This window comes from Pseudonaja textilis, chromosome 3 (assembly GCF_049901715.1).
Source record: "Pseudonaja textilis isolate UNSWEBS1 chromosome 3, rPseTex1.2, whole genome shotgun sequence".
Taxonomy (NCBI): domain Eukaryota; kingdom Metazoa; phylum Chordata; class Lepidosauria; order Squamata; family Elapidae; genus Pseudonaja; species Pseudonaja textilis.
The window spans coordinates 193,405,753-193,427,217 of record NC_141992.1 but is presented as its reverse complement, the minus strand read 5'-3'; the positions used below and the strand labels follow the sequence as shown (position 1 = coordinate 193,427,217).

At 40.7% G+C, this 21,465-nt stretch overlaps 1 protein-coding gene across 1 annotated transcript in view; it reads left to right on the top strand.

The window, feature by feature from the left end:
- Positions 1-21,465, top strand: part of FAM135B (family with sequence similarity 135 member B) — a 173,861-nt gene that overhangs the window by 74,001 nt on the left and 78,395 nt on the right. Inside the window, exon 3 of the mRNA XM_087931751.1 lies at positions 10,946-11,025. Coding sequence (XP_087787877.1) covers positions 10,946-11,025 — 80 coding nt within the window. The remainder of the gene's footprint in view (positions 1-10,945; positions 11,026-21,465) is intronic.

Here is a 21,465-nt window from a genome sequence, read left to right as displayed (position 1 = left end):
ATGTTAATAATAATATATGAAATGCTAATGCTCTGGTAGTCATTTTGAAAAATCCTTTCTTTGTGAGCACCTAGAAGCCAAGAGGAACATATGTGCCAAATTTCAAGTTTGTAGGCTTTACGATTCTGGAGATTTTGTGATGTGTGAATGGTATTTCGCATAGATAGATAGATAGATAGATAGATAGATAGATAGATAGATAGATAGATAGATAGATAGATAGATAGACAGATAACATTAGTGATGGTAAAAATATTGATCAGGTTGGTACTTTCATTCAGACAGATCCATTTAGACTTTCCAAATGGGGGTGAATTGGGATGCGCTGAAATCTACTTTGTATTTTGCTATCTCCCTTGGATATGCTGTAAGATTTTGCTTCTATTATGGATATTGGGGGAAAAAATGTGAGGTTCTTGGTGCTCCTGAGCTTGGTTGTTTTCTTGCAAATGTTTAATTCCCAGCTAGGTAACATCATCAGTACTGAGCACTAGTTGGGTTGGGTGTCAAAAAAACGTAGGTTCAAAACCATCTGTTAAGTTGCAGCATATGAGATTTATTGAAGCCTATACACAAGAATCTAGTCAACTAAAGTTCAATACTAAATTAGTGCCAGACAAGGATCAGTAGAAATCAGGAAGGGTTGGAATTGGATCATGTGTGGCAATGTAAGGATTCTAAACTAATGACACATTTAACTCTCCCACCCCCAGTTCTGCATGCTCTTCTCCTACATCAGGTCATGAAACATCTGCAAGAAAGCAACCAAGCTCAGAGAGCACCAAGGACCCCACAGTTAAACACTGAACTACTAATATTCTCTTCTAAAGATCTAACTGCTACCTTGATCAGCTGTTGCAGTGGTATAGGGTATTGGAAGAAACCATATTTTTTCTTGATTCTGGTGAAGAGATGGAATTCCTCATTCCTTCCAGGGCAGTGTCTTGAAAATCATGGAGTGAGTTTTCTTGGCCATAAAAGTCTTTAGAAGACAACTATCATGTTTGCTGGGCATGTAGAAAAAAAAAAAGCAAGACGATTTTGGCTTCAAATGCATTGATTCAGAGGATTCTGAAGATTCTAATAGAGTTGAGATGAGAGCAGAGTTGGTATTCAGCAGGTTCTGACCAGTTCTGGAAAACCAGTAGCGGACATTTTGAGTAGTTCGGAGAACCAGCAAATACTACCTCTGACTGGAGATTTTATTGTCTCCTTCCCCTGCCACGCCCACCAAGCCACGCCCACAGAACTGGTAGTAAAAAAAAAATGAATCCCACTACTGAATGAGAGGGATTTTTTTCTTTTTGGATGCATGAATAAACAGTTGGAAAAAGAAATAACAGATCTTTATTTTTGTACATGATAACCGCTGCACGATTGTTGTATGCACAAAGATGGAAGAATTTGGCACTACCCACAATGGAAGAATGATTGGTGATTGTGATGGAACTTGCTCAGATGCTAAATAAACTTCCGTGATCAGAGAAAAAAAAACCAATTTATTTATTGATAACTGGAGACTCCTTATAGGTGAAACAGAGAAAAAATGAACTTATGAAATTCATTGTTTTGATGATTAGGTAGAATAGATTATAGAAAGTAAAGAGTTACTATATAACCATAGAGGTAAAATTATCATTGTATTTACAATTACTATAAAGAAGATGGGAAGCTGTTTCTTTGAATCTTTTTTCTTCCTTTTTTCTTTTGCTTCTTTTTGCATCTCTTGCTCTTTTAGTTTTCCTCCCTCCCTCCCTCCCTCCTTCCCTCCCTGCTTGATTGCTTGGTTTCTCTTTCTCCCTTTCTCTCTCTTTTCTATTTTAGTTTATATTAATTTTAAATCTTTATTTTAATATTTTAATATAGCAATAGCACTTAGACTTATATACCACTTAACAGTGCTTTACAGCCCTCTCTAAGCAGTTTACAGAGTCAGCCTATTGCCTCCAATAATCTGGGTCCTCATTTTTACCCACCTCGGAAGGATGGAAGGCCGAGTCAACCTTGATTTGAAATGTCAAATTGCAGGCAGCTGGCAGTCAGCAGAAGTAGCTTGCAATACTGCACTCAAAACACTACGCCACCATCACTCATATATCTAGTTAACTAAATCTATCTCGCATCTATCTATCTATCTATCTATCTATCTATCTATCTATCTATCTATTATCTAATCCAGTGATGGCCAACTGGTAGGTTGCGGCCCACTGGTGGTCCACAAGAAAATTTTGGTGGTCCGCAAAGAAATGTCACCCCCAGAACACCCCACAAAGCAATTAATCCAGGCTGCACAAGACCACAAGGCTGAGCTGCCCACATGGCCCACGGGAACTCTTACCACCCACTCACTCCTTACCTGGCAAACTTGCCCGCTAAGATGCTATTTTTCTTTTCCCTGACCATCAGCTGTTCTGCTATGCTGGGAGATTTCGATTAGCTAGTTGGATTTCTTGCCTTCTAACTAATCTTTAGATCTAAGCAGAGCCGAACTTTCTTTAGGACTGCTATCAGCTAGCAGACTCAGCTAGCTGATGGCAGAAACACAGATCTCTGAGTTGAATCTGTGATTCTGTGAACAACTCAATCTGCCTGCCTGTTTTGCCTGATTTTGGGTAAAAGTTGCTCTTTTGTAAAAAAAAATATATCAATATTTACATACATGGTGTGTTGTGAGTTAATTTTGTGAGTTTGCTTTCAAGCAAATTCTATGGGACAGACTCAAATTAGCTGATGGCAGAAAGATAGATCTCTGAATCTGTGATTCTGTGAGCAATTCAATCTGCCTGCCTGCTTTGCCTGATTTTGGATAAAAGTTGCTCTTTTTTATAAAAAGAATTCAATATTTATATAAATATTTATAATATTTACATACAAGCCATTCCCAGCCAGTCACATGACCACATCCACAAATTAGGCCACAGCCAAGAACTGGTTCTTCAGAAACTTTAATCCCATCCCTGCCTCTCTGTGTGTGTGTGTGTGTGTGTGTGTGTGTGTGTGTGTGTGAGAGAGAGAGAGAGAGAGAGAGAGAGAGAGGTTAGATCCGATCTCTCTCTCTCTCTCTCTCTCTCTCCCTCTCCCACCAATGTCAGCAAGCCACCATCAGTCAACATTCATATTAGTGGTCCCCGGCATTTAAAAGTATGAGTTTGGTGGTCTGTGAGGTCCAAAAGGTTGGCAACCCCTGATCTAATTGATCTTCAGTCTGTGGCTATCAGCTGAGCACTTCTCAATAGCACTAAATGTACTTTCTGAAGTGTTTACTTTGCCAGAGGTCTAAGAGAAAATAACCGTGCCTTATGCAATTGCCAACAATTTGGTATGAACAAGTAGGCTGAACAGTGTCCTCCAGTGCTCTTGTTCATTTAAGCCTTCCTAGGCATTTCATAAAAAATAGAGACAAGTTTTCAATCTCTGAGGTACCAAATCTTTGAAAGCTTTGGAGAAGGGGGAGGGGAAAAAGAGGAGGAAGGGAAAAAAGAAAAAGAAGAAAGGAGAAGTAGTGGAATGAAGAGTGGAAGGAGAAGGAGATAGAAGAAGAAAAGTAGAGAAGGAGGAGAAAAGATGAAAAAGGAGCAGGAGAAGGGGAAGAAGAGGAGGAGGAGGAGAGGGAAAAGGAGAAAGGGAAAGGGAAAGGGGAAGGAGAAGGGATGGAACCAAAAGAAAAAGGAAAGAATGAAAATGAAGGAGTGAAAGAGAAAACAACAGAAGGCAAAGGAAAGGGGGATATAGAAGAAAAAACAGAAAAAAGGAAGAGAAGGAAGTGAAATATGAAAAGAGAATGAGTGGAAGAGGAGAGGAGGGTTATGGGAAGAAGAAAAGATGAGATGAAGAAGAAGGGAAAGGAGGAAAAGGAAAAAATGGGAAAAAGGGAAAAGGAGAAGATGAGGAAAGGGAAGAAGAAAAGATAAGAAGCGGAAGAAAGAGGAGGAGTAGGATAAAAAAGACAGAAAGGAGGAAGGGAAAAAAGAAGGGAAGGAAGGGGGAGAAGAATAAGGGGAAGGAGGAAAGAAGAGGAGGGGAAGGAAAGGAAAGGAGAAGAAAGGGGAGAGCAATATGGTTGATCAGATTACATGTAAAACAGTCTATATAACTGCAATAAGTTATTGGTCTTTCATGGTGTTTCTTTTGGTGTGCAGAGCTTCTCTCTGAGCTGGCATTTCCCACCCCATCTGGAGAATAAACATATGTTCCTTCCAGGAGCAATTGGTCACTTACAAATGCTATGTCAGGTCGTGTAACAATCAACCAGGCTGATGACATGCTGTGATCACAAGTCTGCTCCTCATGGCATCCTGCTGGGTGATAAACTCCTGTATCTCAGCAAAATGCTGGCTTACCTTTTCTGCTTCCAACTTGAGACAAGATGTGGCTGAACAGTGAATTTGTTTAGTGAATATTTTGTGGGCCAACCTCACAGAGATGTTATGAACAGTAGCTGCTGTTCTGAATAGATTTGACCAATTCTCTATTTCAAAATAATAAAACATGTTCTGGAACGAGACCAAAAAAAGAGTTAGGATTGGTATAGTAAAAGTAAAGGTTCCCCTCACACATACGTGCTAGTCGTTTCCGGCTCTAGGGAGTGGTGCTCATCTCCATTACAAAGCTGAAGAGCCAGCGCTGTCCAAAGACGTCTCCGTGGCCATGTGGCTGGCATGACTAAACACCGAAGTCGCACAGAATAATGTTACCTCCCCACCAAAGTGGTCCCTATTTTTCTACTTGCACTTTTACATGCTTTTGAACTGCTAGGTTGGCAGAAGCTGGGATAAGTAACGGGAGCTCACTCTGTGACGTGGTGCTAGGGATTCGAATTGCTGAACTGCCAACCTTTCTGATCAACAAGTTCAGCACCTCAGCCATTTGAGACACTGTGTCTGGTACACCGATTCTCTAATAGTCAGTACAATTAATTAATGCTGCATAGGTAGCATTACTGAATCATAGACAAATAACCATCTTTACCTCTCTATATTGACAATTCAAAATAACCCAGGGTATGCTAACTTAGAAATTGGTTCCCCTGGAGTTTTAAACCAAGTCAAGTGTTCGATATTATAATATATGTAATTATATATATTTATATCCAAGACTTATCCCAGTATCTGGAGACTATGTGGGACTGGATGGGGAGAAACCAATGTTGACTTAAATCCTACTAGCCCTACCAAGACTACTTGATGTGTATATTAGGAAACATGCCTAACAGAAAGGAATGGAATGGAGTAGAGTAGAGTAGAGTAGAGTAGAGTAGAGTAGACTAGACTAGACTAGACTAGACTAGACTAGACTAGACTAGACTAGACTAGACAGAGTTGGAAGGGATCTTGGAGGTCTTCTAGTCCAACCCCCTGCTCAGGCAGGAAGCCCCATACCATTTCAGACAAATGATTATCCAATCTCTCCTTTAAAACTTGCAGTGTTGGAACATTCACAACCTGGGGAGGCAAGTTGTTCCACTGATTAATTGTTCAAACTGTCAGGAAATTTCTCCTTAGTTCTAAGTTGCTTCTCTCCTTGATTAATTTCCATCCATTGCTTCTTGTCCTGCTCCCAGGTGCTTTGAAGAATAGGTTGAGCCTCCCTTCTCCTGAACGATGGTATATATTTGTGTATGTTTTTGTACATGTTGGGTTGGTTGGTTATATTCTGTTTGTTTGCATTCTATTTTCAAGTTGTTATATTTTGATGTGGTGAGCTGTCCAGAGTTATTTTGAAGTTGGGTGATGCCTACATATAAATTCATAAATCCATCCATCTGTCCACCCATCCATCCAAAGTTCACATTATAAGAATACAGCCAACATGATGCATTTCAGTGTATGATTTCACATGTAGTTCATTGTTAAATTTAGACTCTCTATATAATTGATTTTCTCAAGCATTGAATTTACTTATTCTGGTGACACTAATCACTTGTCTTTAATGAACCTCATTAAACAGCTACCACAGTTCCTTCCAGCCTTAGTTTGCTTCATTGTATGTTTTATTTTGTTTTGTACCTTTGAGTCAATATAGACACCCAGTAATAGCCTTGACAGATATTTTCAATTTTCTTTGCAAGATTTCAGAAGTAATTTCCCCTTGCTTTCTTCTTCCTAAGGCTGAGATTGGGACTGGACCAAGGTCACAAGCTGCCTTTCTGCCTAAGGCAGGACTAGAATTCACCATTTCCCAGTTTCTAGCCTCAAGCTTTAATCACTACATCAAACCTTCTCTCTTTTGGGTTTCCTCTAAATTATTGAGAAAATGAGTTCATCTTTCTGACCTATGGAAAATATTGAGAAATAATATTTGAATGTTTTGAATTTGTTTTTGTCAAGGTTGGCCAGGTTTTGAACTAATAGGCTCATTTGTCATCATGAGAGACTCTTAACAAAATGAAATCCAATGGTGGAAAAAAATAAGGTTCTATATTTAGACAAGAAAAACCAAATGCACAAGTATAGAATAGATCAGAGACGGCTATCCTTTTCAGCACCTAGTGTTCAAAGCACGTGTGCATGCAGGCATCCCCAACATGCAATGTGCACATGTCCCCCACACTCTAGCTTCCATGCACATGTGCACCTCCCTACAAATGTGCCCCACCCACCATGTATGCATGGCAGAGACCCAAAGCCCAGCTGGCTGGCGAGAGGCTTACACACCCCTGTGTGGCAGAGTTGAACTGGGGCAATGGTTCAAGTGCCCACAGAGGGGGCTCTGTGTGCCACTTCTGGTACGCACGCCATAGGTTTGCCATCATGGGAATAGGTGGTACCTGGCTCAACAGTAGTAACTATGAGATGGATCTTTGAGTCCTAGTGGACAATTACTTAAATATTAGCCAGCAATGTGCTGCAGCTGCCAAAAAAGCCAACACAGTCCTAGGGTGCATTAACAGAGGGATAGAATCAACACCACATGAAATCTTTTTTAAAAATAATGGTTTTTATTGTTTTCCACCAGTACATAATTACATTTTCAACAACATTTTACATTGACATATAATATTATCTTATATTTCTATCATCTATTTGTACATATCACCAATAATTGTTATCTTTACCTATATTTATTATTAATATCTAACTTTATCCATTGTACATATCTACATATCTATATATCACTCTCTTAGGAATTCTCCTATATAATCTTCTTTTTTCAATCCTTATCTCTATTTTCTAACCATTCATACCATCTATGCCAAATTGAGTAATAATCAGATTCTTCTTTTTCCTTCATTTTTAGTGTGAGCATATCCATTTCTGCACAATCTGCTATTTTTTGTAAGACTAATTCTTCTGTTGGACCCTTGGGTTCTTTCCACATTTGTGCATAAGCTATTCTGGCCTCTGTTAGAATGAGTAATATTATATATTTTATCTTTTTCAGATATTGATTTTTGATTATCCCCAATAGATAGAGTTCTGGCTTGAATTCAATTTGATGTCCGGTAATTTCTTGTATCCAATCTTTGATTTTGGTCCAATAGGTCCTGGTCTTGGGGCATAGCCACCACATGTGGTAAAAGGTACCGTTAACTTGTTGACACTTCCAACATTTTGGGCTGGTATTTGGGTATATCTTAGCTAGTCTTTCTGGGGCTAAGTGCCATTGGTAAAACATTTTGTTTAAATTTTCTTTATACCACATGAAATCTTAATACTTCTTTATAATGCCTTGGTAAGACCACACTTGGAATATTGCATCTAGTTTTTGTCATCACAATATAAAAAAAGATGTCAGTGTCTAGAAAGAGTACAGAGAAGAGCAACAAAGACGATTAGGGGACTGGAAGGTAAAACATAAGAAGAATGGTTGCAGGAATTGGATATGTCTAGTTTAATGAAAAGAAGGACTAGGGGTGACATGATAGCACTATTCCAATATCTAAAGGACTTCCAGGAAACTATTCTCCAAGCACCTGAAGGCAGGACAAGAAGCAATGGATGGAACCCAATCAAGGAGAGATCCAACCTAGAACTGTTAAACCGACTGTTAAAACAGTTAATCAGTGGAATGACTTGTCTCCAGAAGTCTTGGGTGCTCAAACACTGGAGATTTTTGAGAAGAGGTTGGACAATCATTAGTCTGAAATGGTATATGGTTTTCCATTTGGGCAGGAGATTGGACCAGAAGACCTCCAAAGTCCCTTCCAATTCTGTTATTCTGTTATTCTTATGGATACTCTGTTAAAATGGCTGCCTCATGGACTCCAAAGCTGGTTGTTGTCATCCCCCCGGTCGACACACACACTTTAGCAGTTATGTTCCTCTGATTCTCTAGAGAATCTTGTTGTTTCTATTCTTTCTCCTAATTACAGTTGCCAGATGCATCTTTTTTTTTTTTTACATTTACAACTTGGGAAGAGATTAGTCAGCATATCCAACGTAACAACTAGCAACATATGTTGGACTGCAGCATACCCCTTTGAGGGATGCACCAAAATATCTTCCTCTGATGGTGCGCACTATGTTCTACTCTAGCTTTACATTGAAACATAACATCACTCATAGCATTGGCCATAAAATCTTCTGCATTTGTAGCATAAACTCAGCCTGCATTTTCACTAGCCATCTCTTCTTAGGGAAGAAGATTCTGAGGGATATATAAAGGGATGTTGATTGTGTCTTTGGTCCTCCAGGGCATTTAGGAACCTCTGATCTCCTGAAATGAGAAAGTTTGAAAATCATTGGAGTAGATAATTTATTTTTTTCCCCAGCTATTAGATTTCTGGATTAAATATGCATAGAGAAGGGTGGACAAAGAAAACCCAGTCCTTTTTCCAAATAACCATTATTACTAAATAACCAAATATTACTGATGTAGGTTTCATGCTTAGAAATCAACATTATCAGGAAGAAGAATTGTTAATGTTTAGAAAGCCTACAGATCACTTTGGAGCTACCCAACTGACAGCCCCAACTGAGTCCAAAATATCTGTTGCTGAGTGACACATTTGTTCAGCGAATATTGCCTCATTTTACAGCTTGTCTTGCCACGGTTGTTACATGAATTGCTGCAGTTGTTAAATTAGTAACATGGTTGTGAAGTGAATCTGGCTTCCCCATTGACAGAAGGTTGCAAAAGATAAACCCCTGGGATGCTGCAATCGTCATAAATATGAGTCAGTTGCTAAGCATCTGAATTTTGATCACTTGACCATGGGGATGCTGCAACAGTCATAAGTGCGAAAAATAGATACAAGTCACTGTTTTCAGTGCTGTTGTAGCTTTGAATGGTCACCAAAGAAATTGTTGTAAGTCAGGGACTACTTGTAGTGAGGCCACTTTTTGAATACTATGTACAATTCTGGTCACCACAATACAAAAAAAATGATGTTGAGATTCCACATAGAATAGAATAGAATAGAATAGAATAGAATAGAATAGAATAGGAAAAAACAGAATTCTTTATTGGCCATGTGTGATTAGACACACAAGGAATTTCTCTTGGTGCATTTGTTCTCAGTGTACATAAAATAAAAGATACATTCATCAAGAATCAAGAATCATGATCACAACACTTAATAATAGTCATAGGTTACAATAAGCAATCAAACCATACTAGGAAACAGTCAATAAAAATATTAGAGTTTTGTGTCTGTATAGAGAAGTTCAACCCGGAATCATGCTATTTTCAAAAAAGATGTTTTACTTGTATAAAAAATAAAATTTTATTGAAAAAAAATATTTAAGATACAATGAACAAAGTTACAGTCATACAGTTATAAGTAGGAGGAGATAGGTGAAAGGAAGGATAGGAGGGTTAGTAGTAATACTAATAGTAATGTAGACTTAGTAAATAGTTGGACAGTGTTGGGGGAATTATTTGTTTAGCAGAGTGATGGTGTTTGGGAAAAAAACTGTCCTTGTGTCTAGTTGTTTTGGTGTGCAGTGCTCTCTAGCATCGTTTTGAGGGAAGGAGTTGACACAGTTTATGTCCATGATGTGAGGGGTCTGTAGATATTTTCACAGCCCTCTTTTTGACTCGTGCAGTATACAGTCCTCAATTGAAGGCAGGTGGGTTGTAATTGTTTTTTCTGCATATTTCCTGATACTGACTACAATTAATCAATAAAATAACTTGTTTCTTGGGGTTGTCAGTGCTCCATCACTGGAGGTTTTTAAGAAGAGATTGGACAGCCATTTGTGAGGAATGGTTCTCCTATTCGTGCAGGAGGTTTGACTAGAAGACATCTAAAGTCCCTTCTAAGTCTATTATTTTATGTTCAAATATAGGGTTCATTCTCATGTCTAATGAGGTATCTTTTCCAGAAATTCTGAGGTAATAAATAAACGGTCAATAAATACTTCAACCCTGGAGGCTTTTAAGAAAAGATGATTTGTCTCAAAGGGTTTTTCCTGCTAGAACAGAAGGTTGGACTAGAAGATCTCAAAAGGTCTCTTCCAACTCTGTTACTGTGCTAACTAGAATAGGAATAGAATAGAATAGAATAGAATAGAATAGAATAGAATAGAATAGAATAGAATAGAATAGAATTCTTTATTGCCCAAGTGTGACTGGACACACAAGGGATTTGTCTTGGTGCAAATGCTCTCAGTGTACATAAAAGAAATGATACATTAGTCAAGCATCAAGAACCATAAGGTACAACTATTAAGAAGAATAAAATAACTGTGTTCTCACTTGGCTCAAAAATTTCCACAAAAAATACAAAGAAATGGAAATAAAGTCACTTTCTCTCTTTTTAGCACCAATCTTCCTCCGCCTTTCTCCACTTGAGAGTAACCTGGGATTCTTGTCCCAGTAGATAAAATTCCATTAGTTTTTTTCCTGATGTATTTTTTGGTGTAGCAGCACCCCAAATCTTTTTTATAAAGTATCATGATTTCCTGGCAGCTTTGCTGTAACCGATTAGAACTTTTTATTTACTCTCACTACGAAAAACTACTAATTTCTAACCGTCTTCTTTGTTCCAAAACCGACTTTTTAGGTATTATTTGATACGTACAAGTCTGAAAACTTCACCTAAGATCCCACATCGTTTGTCAGCAGTTCTGCCTGAACAAAGAGGTGAGGAATTTAATAATAAGAAAAAGAAAATGGGGGAAAAACCCTGTTCCCCTCCAGTTGAATGTTTTGTTGCATTATACAGCAGGAGAATAAACAGGATACAGCAGGAACAGGAAACTGTTAGCACGGTGATGATTAAGATAAATTAAACCTTGAAAGAGGAGAACAACATATGAATGTTGAACATGATTTCTAAAGTGTTAATGAATGTAAAGTTGCTTGCGGTGTGGTGGCCTAGAGGTGAAGATACTCGCCTCCCACTGGGAAAGTTGAGAATTCAATCCTAGGCAGCGGCAAAGTTTCTCTATCGGGCACAAAGAGAAAATATCTGCGTGAACTCCATGTAGGTGTCAGGTCAGGCATTGGCCAATAAATGCTCAGTTCTACTCAGTTGCCCTGATCCTATCAAGGGACGACAGAGGTCGTAAAAAGAAAAAAAATATAATTTTTTTAAGTGTGCAATTATTGCTAAATATGACAGTGATAAAAAATGCAAAACACACATACATTTTTATAACCTGAAAAAAGTTTAGTTTTTTTTTACACTTAATAGTACGTGGTTCATACTCACTGTTATTATTATTATTATTAATAATAATAATAATAATAATAATAATAATAATAATAATAATAACATAGTCAGCCAGATGTTCAGACTGGGTTTGGCATTTTTGTCTACCTATCGAGTCCTTACCAAGGACCTGGGATAGGCAAATCTGAATGTTAGATAGTGTTACAGATATCGCCGCAGGATGGAAGCTGTTCCAAGTAAAGCTGCCTTCTGCAATTGACTGATAGCAAATTTGTTAATGTCTTTGGTGTTCAAGTGGTGTTCCAGTTGTTTTGGGACTGCATCCAAGGCACCTATTACTATTGGTACTACCCTTGCTTGCCTTTGCCACAGTTGTTCTTTTTCTATTTGTAGGTGTTTGTATTTTGTTATATTCTCCAGTTTTTTCTCTTCTCTTCTGCTGTCTCCAGGCACTGCCACGTCCAATATTCATATTCATTCTTTCTTACTGACAACTATTAAGTCCGGGGTGTTATGTGACAGGGGCCTGTCAGTCTCAATTCTGAAGTCCCAGAGCAATTTAACTTTTTCATTTTCTATGACTTTTGCTATTTTATGGTCCCACCAGTTCTTGCTTACAGGCAAATGATATTTCTTGAAGATCTTCCAATGCATCATTGTTGCTACTTTGTCATGCTGCTGCTTGTAGTCAGTTTGTGCAATCTTCTTGCAGCAGATTATTGTTATTGTTATTATTTTCATTAAACATGCAACTCAGTCAATTGAACATCTAAAAATGTATTATAAATATCATTGACAAGCGCAGATGGTTGATACGGGTTGCTGCCAGCCAGCATCTTAGGAATCAACCAAGTATTTTCTTAAAATGTATGAATAACAATAGCAATGACAATAACAATAACAATAATAATAATAAAGAAAGGGAAAAAGGGAGCTGCTAGAAAAATGGAGATATGTATTTAATCTCTAACTTCCCCTTTCTAAATAGTTCAACTGATTTACAGAGTTTATAGACATTTAGACACGCTTAAAAACCATAGCATATATCTTTGTATTATGTTGCTGTGTGTTCTGTTTTATATGTAAGCCATTATTGCTTGAATTTTAAATTTCTACGTTCTATGTATACTGTGAGTTTCCCCATTGCTGTATATGTAAATGTTGTTGGTATTGTATCTTGAACAAAATTTATCTTTACTGCATGGTTATGGAATTTCTTCTTCTTAATGCATTCTGTAATTATACTTAGTTAAAAATGTGATTTCATTTCCAATTTAATGTCTAACATTTCTAAAGTTTTAGGAACTAAATTTTCAGAAACTGGTTTGAGGGGCAGACTAAGGAAGATGTATCCTTAAAATGTGGAGCTCCCAAATTCTGTAATTCTGCAAACACCTATATCTGTTGCGTGTTAAAGTGTTTCAGTTGTCATTCTTGGCTTTGCGTTATGATTTGATATTGCTTTTTGAAGCTATCTCTATTTTAGTCTTTCAATGGGAGTGACCTTGCAAATATGTTTACCAGGCAGATGGTATATAAATATTTGAAATATCAGGCACTGAAAAAGGTGAAGTTCTATGAGAAGCAAGGCTCTGAATTTCTGATTTCTAAAGATAGTTTGGATAAGATTTACATGGATTTCCTGGATTTTAACTCTTCTCCATAATGAATCTATTGAACCTTTTCAAACTGCATCTCCTGTCCTCTCCTGCCCTTCCCTCCCCCTCCTCTCCCTTCCCCCTCCCTGCTCTCCCCTTTTTCCCCTCTTTCCCCTCTCCTCTTCACTTCTGCCCTTCCCTTCCCTCCCCTCTTATGCCCTCCTCTATTCTCTCTTCTCCTATCCTGCACTTCCCTTCCTTCCCCCTCCTCTCCCTTCTCTTCCCCTGCCCTCTCTTCCCCTCTCTTTCCCCTCTACACTCCTCTCCTCCACTCCTATGCCTTCCTCTATTCTCTCCTTTCTTCTCCTCTCCCTCCCCTCCTCCCCACCCCCACCCCTCCCCTCCTCTATTCTCTCCCTTTCTTCTTCTCTCTTCCTCTCTCCTCTCTCCTGCCGTTCCCTCCTCCCCTCTCCATCCCTCCCCTCCTCTATTCTCCCTTCTTCTCTTCTGGCCTGTTCTCCCTTCCTCTCTCCTCTCCTGCCCTTCCCTCCTCCCCTCTCCATCCCTCCCCTCCTCTATTTTCCACTCTCCTCACCTACCCTTCCCTCCTGTCCTTCCCTCTTCCCATCCCCATCCCTCCCCTCCCCTCCTCTATTCTTCCCTCTCCTCTCCTGGTCTGCTCTCCCTTCCTCTCTCCTCTTCTCTCCTGCCCTTTCCTCCGCCCATCCCATCCCCTCCCCTCCTCCCCATGCCTCCCCTTCCCTCCTCTATTCTCCCCTCTTTTCTCCTGCCCTTTCCTCCTCCCTCCCCTCCTCCCCTCCCCATCCCTCCCCTCCTCTATTCTCCTCTCTCCTCTCCTGGCGAGCTCTCCCTTCCTCTCTCCTCTCCTCACCTCCCCTCCTCCTATCCCCATCCCTCCCCTCCTCTATTTTCCACTCTCCTCACCTACCCTTCCCTCCTGTCCTTCCCTCTTCCCATCCCCATCCCTCCCCTCCCTCCTCTATTCTCCCCTCTCCTCTCCTGGTCTGCTCTCCCTTCCTCTCTCCTCTTCTCTCCTGCCCTTTCCTCCGCCCATCCCATCCCCTCCCCTCCTCCCCATGCCTCCCCTTCCCTCCTCTATTCTCCCCTCTTTTCTCCTGCCCTTTCCTCCTCCCCTCCCCTCCTCCTCCCCATCCCTCCCTCCTCTATTCTCCTCTCTCTCTCTCCTGGCGAGCTCTCCCTTCCTCTCTCCTCTCCTCCCTCCCCTCCTCCTATCCCCATCCCTCCCCTCCTCTATTTTCCACTCTCCTCACCTACCCTTCCCTCCTGTCCTTCCCTCTTCCCATCCCCATCCCTCCCCTCCCCTCCTCTATTCTCCCTCTCCTCTCCTGGTCTGCTCTCCCTTCCTCTCTCCTCTTCTCTCCTGCCCTTTCCTCCGCCCATCCCATCCCCTCCCCTCCTCCCCATGCCTCCCCTTCCCTCCTCTATTCTCCCCTCTTTTCTCCTGCCCTTTCCTCCTCCCCTCCCCTCCTCCCTCCCCATCCCTCCCCTCCTCTATTCTCCTCTCTCCTCTCCTGGCGAGCTCTCCCTTCCTCTCTCCTCCTCACCTCCCCTCCTCCTATCCCCATCCCTCCCCTCCTCTATTTTCCACTCTCCTCACCTACCCTTCCCTCCTGTCCTTCCCTCTTCCCATCCCCATCCCTCCCCTCCCCTCCTCTATTCTCCCCTCTCCTCTCCTGGTCTGCTCTCCCTTCCTCTCTCCTCTTCTCTCCTGCCCTTTCCTCCGCCCATCCCATCCCTCCCCTCCTCCCCATGCCTCCCCTTCCCTCCTCTATTCTCCCCTCTTTTCTCCTGCCCTTTCCTCCTCCCCTCCCCTCCTCCCCTCCCCATCCCTCCCCTCCTCTATTCTCCTCTCTCCTCTCCTGGCGAGCTCTCCCTTCCTCTCTCCTCTCCTCACCTCCCCTCCTCCTATCCCCATCCCTCCCCTCCTCTATTTTCCACTCTCCTCACCTACCCTTCCTCCTGTCCTTCCCTCTTCCCATCCCCATCCCTCCCCTCCCCTCCTCTATTCTCCCCTCTCCTCTCCTGGTCTGCTCTCCCTTCCTCTCTCCTCTTCTCTCCTGCCCTTTCCTCCGCCCATCCCATCCCCTCCCCTCCTCCCCATGCCTCCCCTTCCCTCCTCTATTCTCCCCTCTTTTCTCCTGCCCTTTCCTCCTCCCCTCCCCTCCTCCCCTCCCCATCCCTCCCCTCCTCTATTCTCCTCTCTCCTCTCCTGGCGAGCTCTCCCTTCCTCTCTCCTCTCCCTCACCTCCCCTCCTCCTCCCCATCCCTCCCCTCCTCTATTTTCCACTCTCCTCACCTACCCTTCCCTCCTGTCCTTCCCTCTTCCCATCCCCATCCCTCCCCTCCTCCTCTATTCTCCCCTCTCCTCTCCTGGTCTGCTCTCCCTTCCTCTCTCCTCTTCTCTCCTGCCCTTTCCTCCGCCCATCCCATCCCCTCCCCTCCCCCATGCCTCCCCATGCCTCCCCTTCCCTCCTCTATTCTCCCCTCTTTTCTCCTGCCCTTCCCTCCTCCCCTCCCCTCCTCCCATCCCCATCCCTCCCCTCCTCTATTCTCCTCTCTCCTCTCTCCTGGCGAGCTCTCCCTTCCTCTCTCCTCCTCCTTCCCTGCCCTCCTCCCATCCCCATCCCTCCCCTCCCCTCCTCTGTTCTCCCCTCTCTCCTCTCCTCTCCTCTCCTCTCCTCTCCTCTCCTCTCCTCTCTCCTGCCCTCCATTCTTTTCTTTCTTTTCCTTGGTTTCAATATATAGTTATCCTGATTTGCAGCACCTTTTTTTTGCAGAAGATTTTCCCAGCAATTTTATCCGTCTGCATCTTACCCCCATGACCTTGAACAAATGGATTTTGATTTATACAACGTAGCAGAGATAAGCTACTACCTTTACACTACCGAAATCCATGCTGGGAAATTAATGGGTCATCTTACATTTCCATCTTCACCTAATGAAATAATATTACAGAAAACTTTTCGTAATAATTCTTTCCAATAGTCTAATTAGAAATGCCAGAAGGGAACGTAGAAATGAAAGATTGATGATGGAGCTGGCTGACTTTAATCAGATTTTGGGGAGGAAAGAATGAAAATTGGAGTTTAATCATAAAGAAAAACAGTTGTGGTAGACTGTTACTTTCTTTGTAAAGACTGTTACAGTCTTTATATTTAGAACAAACTTTTCTTTAAATTAGGACTGTATCAACCAATGCCATTTCCTTTCCATCCAAAAAGATGGATTGGACTTTAGGTCCATCCAATTATTTTACCAAAAATAGGGAGCTGCAAAAGAAATCATTATATTGTATACTGTAACTAATAATTTGCTGACAAATTTGATATAGGTAACTGTTGTCTGGCCAAAAAATTAGGAAGTTGACACAGTCCAAATGTGGTTCTATTTCTCCCCAAAGAAACAATTTCAGAATTTGGAGACGCTTGTTGAGTTTAAGCACAAAGTTTAAGTTGAGAAAAAATCAGAGCCAGTGTAAGTTTTTGGTGGACATTCGTATACAGTGTGATGGATATTTTGTCGAGGAGCACCACAGTCACACTGAAGGGTAGAGTCAAGACTCCACTGAAACAATGAGTCCTGGCCAGACACCATGTTGGGTACAAATCCTTTCAGAGTTGACTAATGCTGTTGAGGAAGGTCAAGACCTGACACCATTTTTTGGAGGGTCAACTATGTAACTGCCTGTATCTGGGCGTCCAGCAGCCCATTTGGCTTTCCACTGTGGGTTGATGTCAAAGTTGTTAGACAGCTGTTGAGTGAGTGGCAGAGAGGGCTTCCTAGATTTAAGCCTGCCAATTGATAGAATAGAATAACAGAGTTGGAAAGGACCTTGGAGATCTTCTAGTCCAACCTCCTGCTTAGGCAGGAAACCCTACACCACTTCAGACAAACGGTAATCCAACATCTTTTAAAAAAAACTTCCAGTGTTGGAGCATTCAGAACTTCTGGAGACAAGTTTTTCCGCTGGTTAATTGTTCTGTCGGGAATGTTTTCCTTAGTTCTAAGTTGCTTCTCTCCTTGGTTAGTTTCCACCCATTGCTTCTTGTCCTGCCTTCAGCTGCTTTGGAGAATAGCTTGACTCCCTCTTCTTTTTGGCAGCCCCTGAGATATTGGAACCCATGTTAGATGAGGAAGATCAGCATGCACAGGGAGAAGTGGGTTTCTCTTAATTTTGTTGTACTCCTTCACTAAGGCTTCCTGCCTTCATAGAGCTGGTGGTGCAAAATGGCTCAAGATGGGGAGCCAGCAAGTAGGAGTAGATTTTAGGCAACTGTTTATGATCCTCATTGTACCATTCAGTCTCAGAAAGAAACAGGGATACAACAAAAACCTTCAGAAGGTGGAGGATCTCATTACAGGCTTATCAAATGAACAGACTCTTTTAAGTCTGCCGTGCAAATGTTTTGGGACAAAGAGATTGAAGGGTTTCAAAGAGACCCCGTCTTAATTAACTTACTAATAAAGGAAGGCTTTATAAGTAAAGCAATGTGGCACTTATTTGATTATACCACCACAGAAATGTGATCACGCTGGCATTATCGATGTTCCTGTAATGGGTATAGAGAATGGGCTTGAAGCAGTGGTGAGATTAAAAAAGTTTTATCACCAGTTTGGTGGGTGTGCTTTGTGCACGTGCATACACTTTGTGTGTGTGCGCGCACCAAATGCACACTTTACGCAGGCACAGCAGAGCATTGGAGAGAACCGGTTTGGTCTCCACTGCTCATCGCTGCTAACAGCTCAGCAGAACTGGGCCAAACCAGTAGAATATCACCACTGGCTCGAAGGACAGAGGGAAGATCCATTATCGAGGCAACAATCCAATAAACAAGATTGGAGTCCAGGCTGAGGAAGTAGTTTATAAAAAATGTCTAAAACAAGCTTCCCACTTAATACTCCTGAGCAGTTATGTGATTCAACTGGTGTAATATCCGGTTTGCTGAGTGTGCACGTGCGTGTGTTCTGCATTTAAAAAAACAACAACAACATTTTCAGCTATAATACTTACCTCCTACTGCAGCCCCTGTGAATAAAACAGCTGAGGCACGACAAACTGTTCTGCTGCACAAATCAGCTGTGCTCTAAAAGAATGAAATAAAGCACAGGAAAACGCAGGGGCAGGAGGTGGGGATGGGGCCAGATGCTCACTGGAACTACCAGTTCACTCGAACTGGTCCAAACTGGTAGAATCCCACCCCTGCCCCTGCTCCTGAGGCTAAAAGACAGAGGATGGAGAATGTAATCAGACTTGCAAGCTTTGTGACTGTAACTAAGTTGATATTGTGAATGGAATCTATTTCTTCATCATCCCATGATAGAGAGAGGTAAGAGAGACACATTTCATCATGAATTGTACATGATCGTCCTTGATTTATGCCCAAAATTTATGATGCTAAGCGAGACAGCTGTTCAGTGACTTTTGACTCATTTTACAACCTGCATTGACACCATTATTAAAGTGAATCACTGCTGTTGTTCAATGAGTAACCCGGTTGTTAAATGAATCTGGCTTCCCCCTTGTCAGAAAGTCTCTAAATAGTGATGACATGACCTCAGGACATTGCAACCGTCATAAATACGAGCCAGTTGCCAAGGGCCTGAATTTGACCACAGAGATGCTGCAATGGTCATAAGGGTGAAAAATGTTTACAAGTCACTTTTTTCAGTGCCGTTGTAACTTTGAACAGTCACGAAATGAATGGTTGTAAATCTAAGTCTAACTGTAATATGTTCCAGAAATTATTTCTGGTATTAATCAAAACCTCTCATCTGGATTTTAAACTTCCTTCCCTCCCATCTGTCCTATAGGATGAATAATATGTCTCATATTTTAGCAGCCACTTTTGTTTAAGGCAATAATTCTGTTATAAAATTAATCTCCACCTTTGATAATAGAAATGATTTATGCTATTTTTGTGATCTAATGTCAGTTCTGATTTTTTTTTTAATTTTTACAACAAAATCAACAAATAAAAACTATGTTTCAATTGTACAGTGTGTCGTCTTACATATATTTTGTCCACGTAATAATATCTGTATATATTTCTCATAGTTTACACATATTATATTCTAGTCAACATTATATATCATATTTTATCATTATTACAGTATCATAAGTTTTTTTGTTTCAATTACCATCTATTTTTAATAGCAAATCCCAACTCTTACTAAATTATATTCATATCATGACTTATTCAAAATAATCAATTACAATATATCAACATTGCTATATCCTTTAATTCCTTACTCTACTTTCTAACCATCCATAGAATAAGTCCCAAATCTTACAATATTCTTTTTCTTCTTGCTCTCTCATTGCTAATGTTAATCTACTCATCTCTTCACATTCCATTATTTTCTTAATCACTTCCTCCTCCATCACAATTTTCTCATTTTTCCAGTTTTGACCAAATATAATTCTAACTGGTCTCAGTACATGAATAATCAAATATGTTATTTATTTACTATAGTTTTCAGGTAAAATCCCCGATAAAAATATCTCAGGCTTTAAATCTGTATGTTGTTTTATCATTTTATCCAACCATGTGTGTATTTTAGTCCAATATCTTTTAGCTTCTGCACAAGTCCACCATAATGTCAGTTCTGGAATCCACTTGCAAACTGAATGACCCTGTTGTCTGGTTAAAATAGTGAAGCACACACTCCTTATTTAGTGACTGACTTATTTAGTGACATTCTACATTTTTGACAGTGATGAAAACTAATTTTATAACCAATCCTTATGTTGACTTTGGCAGTTCAGTAAAGCAAAGGAAAATTGAAAGAAGATCATAACCACAATTAAGATTTTATTTTGCTCACTTGCATCACTTAATAACTGAGTTGCCAGCCCCAATTGTGGCTGCTAAACAAGGACAACCTCTATAATTTAACATGGAAGAATATTAGTGAAGGTCAACATCATATATGAGCTTCAAACATATCCGCCACCAGTCGATGGCAATAAAGAGATTTGGCCTGCTCCCATCTAGTGGCTTAATAATGAATCAAACTAAGGGCTTTGTATATTAAAGATATTAATAAGCTTTATTTTCTGTCAAATCTATATGAACATACTGCTGCTTCAGTCTATGTAGAAGTGTTAGTTCCCTGCTCAGCATTTCAAAAATAGAGACCCCCCCCCCGATCAATCAAATCACACGTTTAATCAGTAAGAAAACTTTAATTAGTCGACCAAAGTGCCATCCCTAAAATTAACACAACACTAATAGATTTGCCAAGAGCCACTGTCTTGCAAGATGCATTTGGCATTAGACTGAGAGTGATTCTGCTAATTAATTAACCTATAACAACCAGTTCAGCTTCCCCATTTTGGGGGACAGTGCATTTGAATTAGTGTGCAAGTGAGCATCTCATACAAGGCCAGTGTTTTCATATAGCGAGTCAAGGGCAGCTCATTTTAATTACCACCAACATTGTTGGAAAGTCAACCATAATGCAGAACTGTGATTTAAGACAACTGAAGCTTTTCCTAGATGGCTGGGCACTAGATTCATTTACCTGGCAAGACCTACATCTGCTTTGATTTAAAGCATTGGAAATGGTTGTGCTGGGGGAAAAAAACATCCCCGTAAATTGAAAATATTCTTGTGGTGCTCTAAAAGCTATCCAATTTATAAGACCATGTTCGGCTTGAGTCCACTTTATGACATGCAGTGGAAGATGATATATTGCACAGTATATAGTTAGAACCATTTGAAGGACACAAATCCATGAACATTTACAACTTTATGTACTACTTCAAGTCTATCAGTTGCCCCGAGGCTGTTTGTTATTATTCTATGAATAAGGTGAAATAATTGTTCCTGTGGAAGGAAAGAGGAAGGAAGGTTTCAGGGAAATGTCAAGGGTCTTCAAACGTGTCAAGTTTAAGACTTGTGGACGTCAACTCACAGAACTCCTGAGCTAACATGACTGGAGGAGGAATTCTGGGAGTTGAAGTCCACAAGTCTTAAAGCTGTCAAGTTTGAAGACCTCTGGTCTTTGGAATTTTTCATTCCACCAGATCATGGTTGTCCTAAAGATGTTTTTTTTTTTTTCCAAGAGGCAACTGGACTATCTTTGTTGTTCATTGAAGATGTTTTGCTTCTCATCCAAGATTCTTCAGTTCTGACTGAATGGTAAGGAATGGAGGATTTATATTCTTTGCAGTCATTTGGTCAAGTCGGGGAGGGGGGAAAAGAGAAATACAACACCGCCTGCCTCCTGTTTACAACATAGTCATTTCAGCAATTCCAAGAGGGT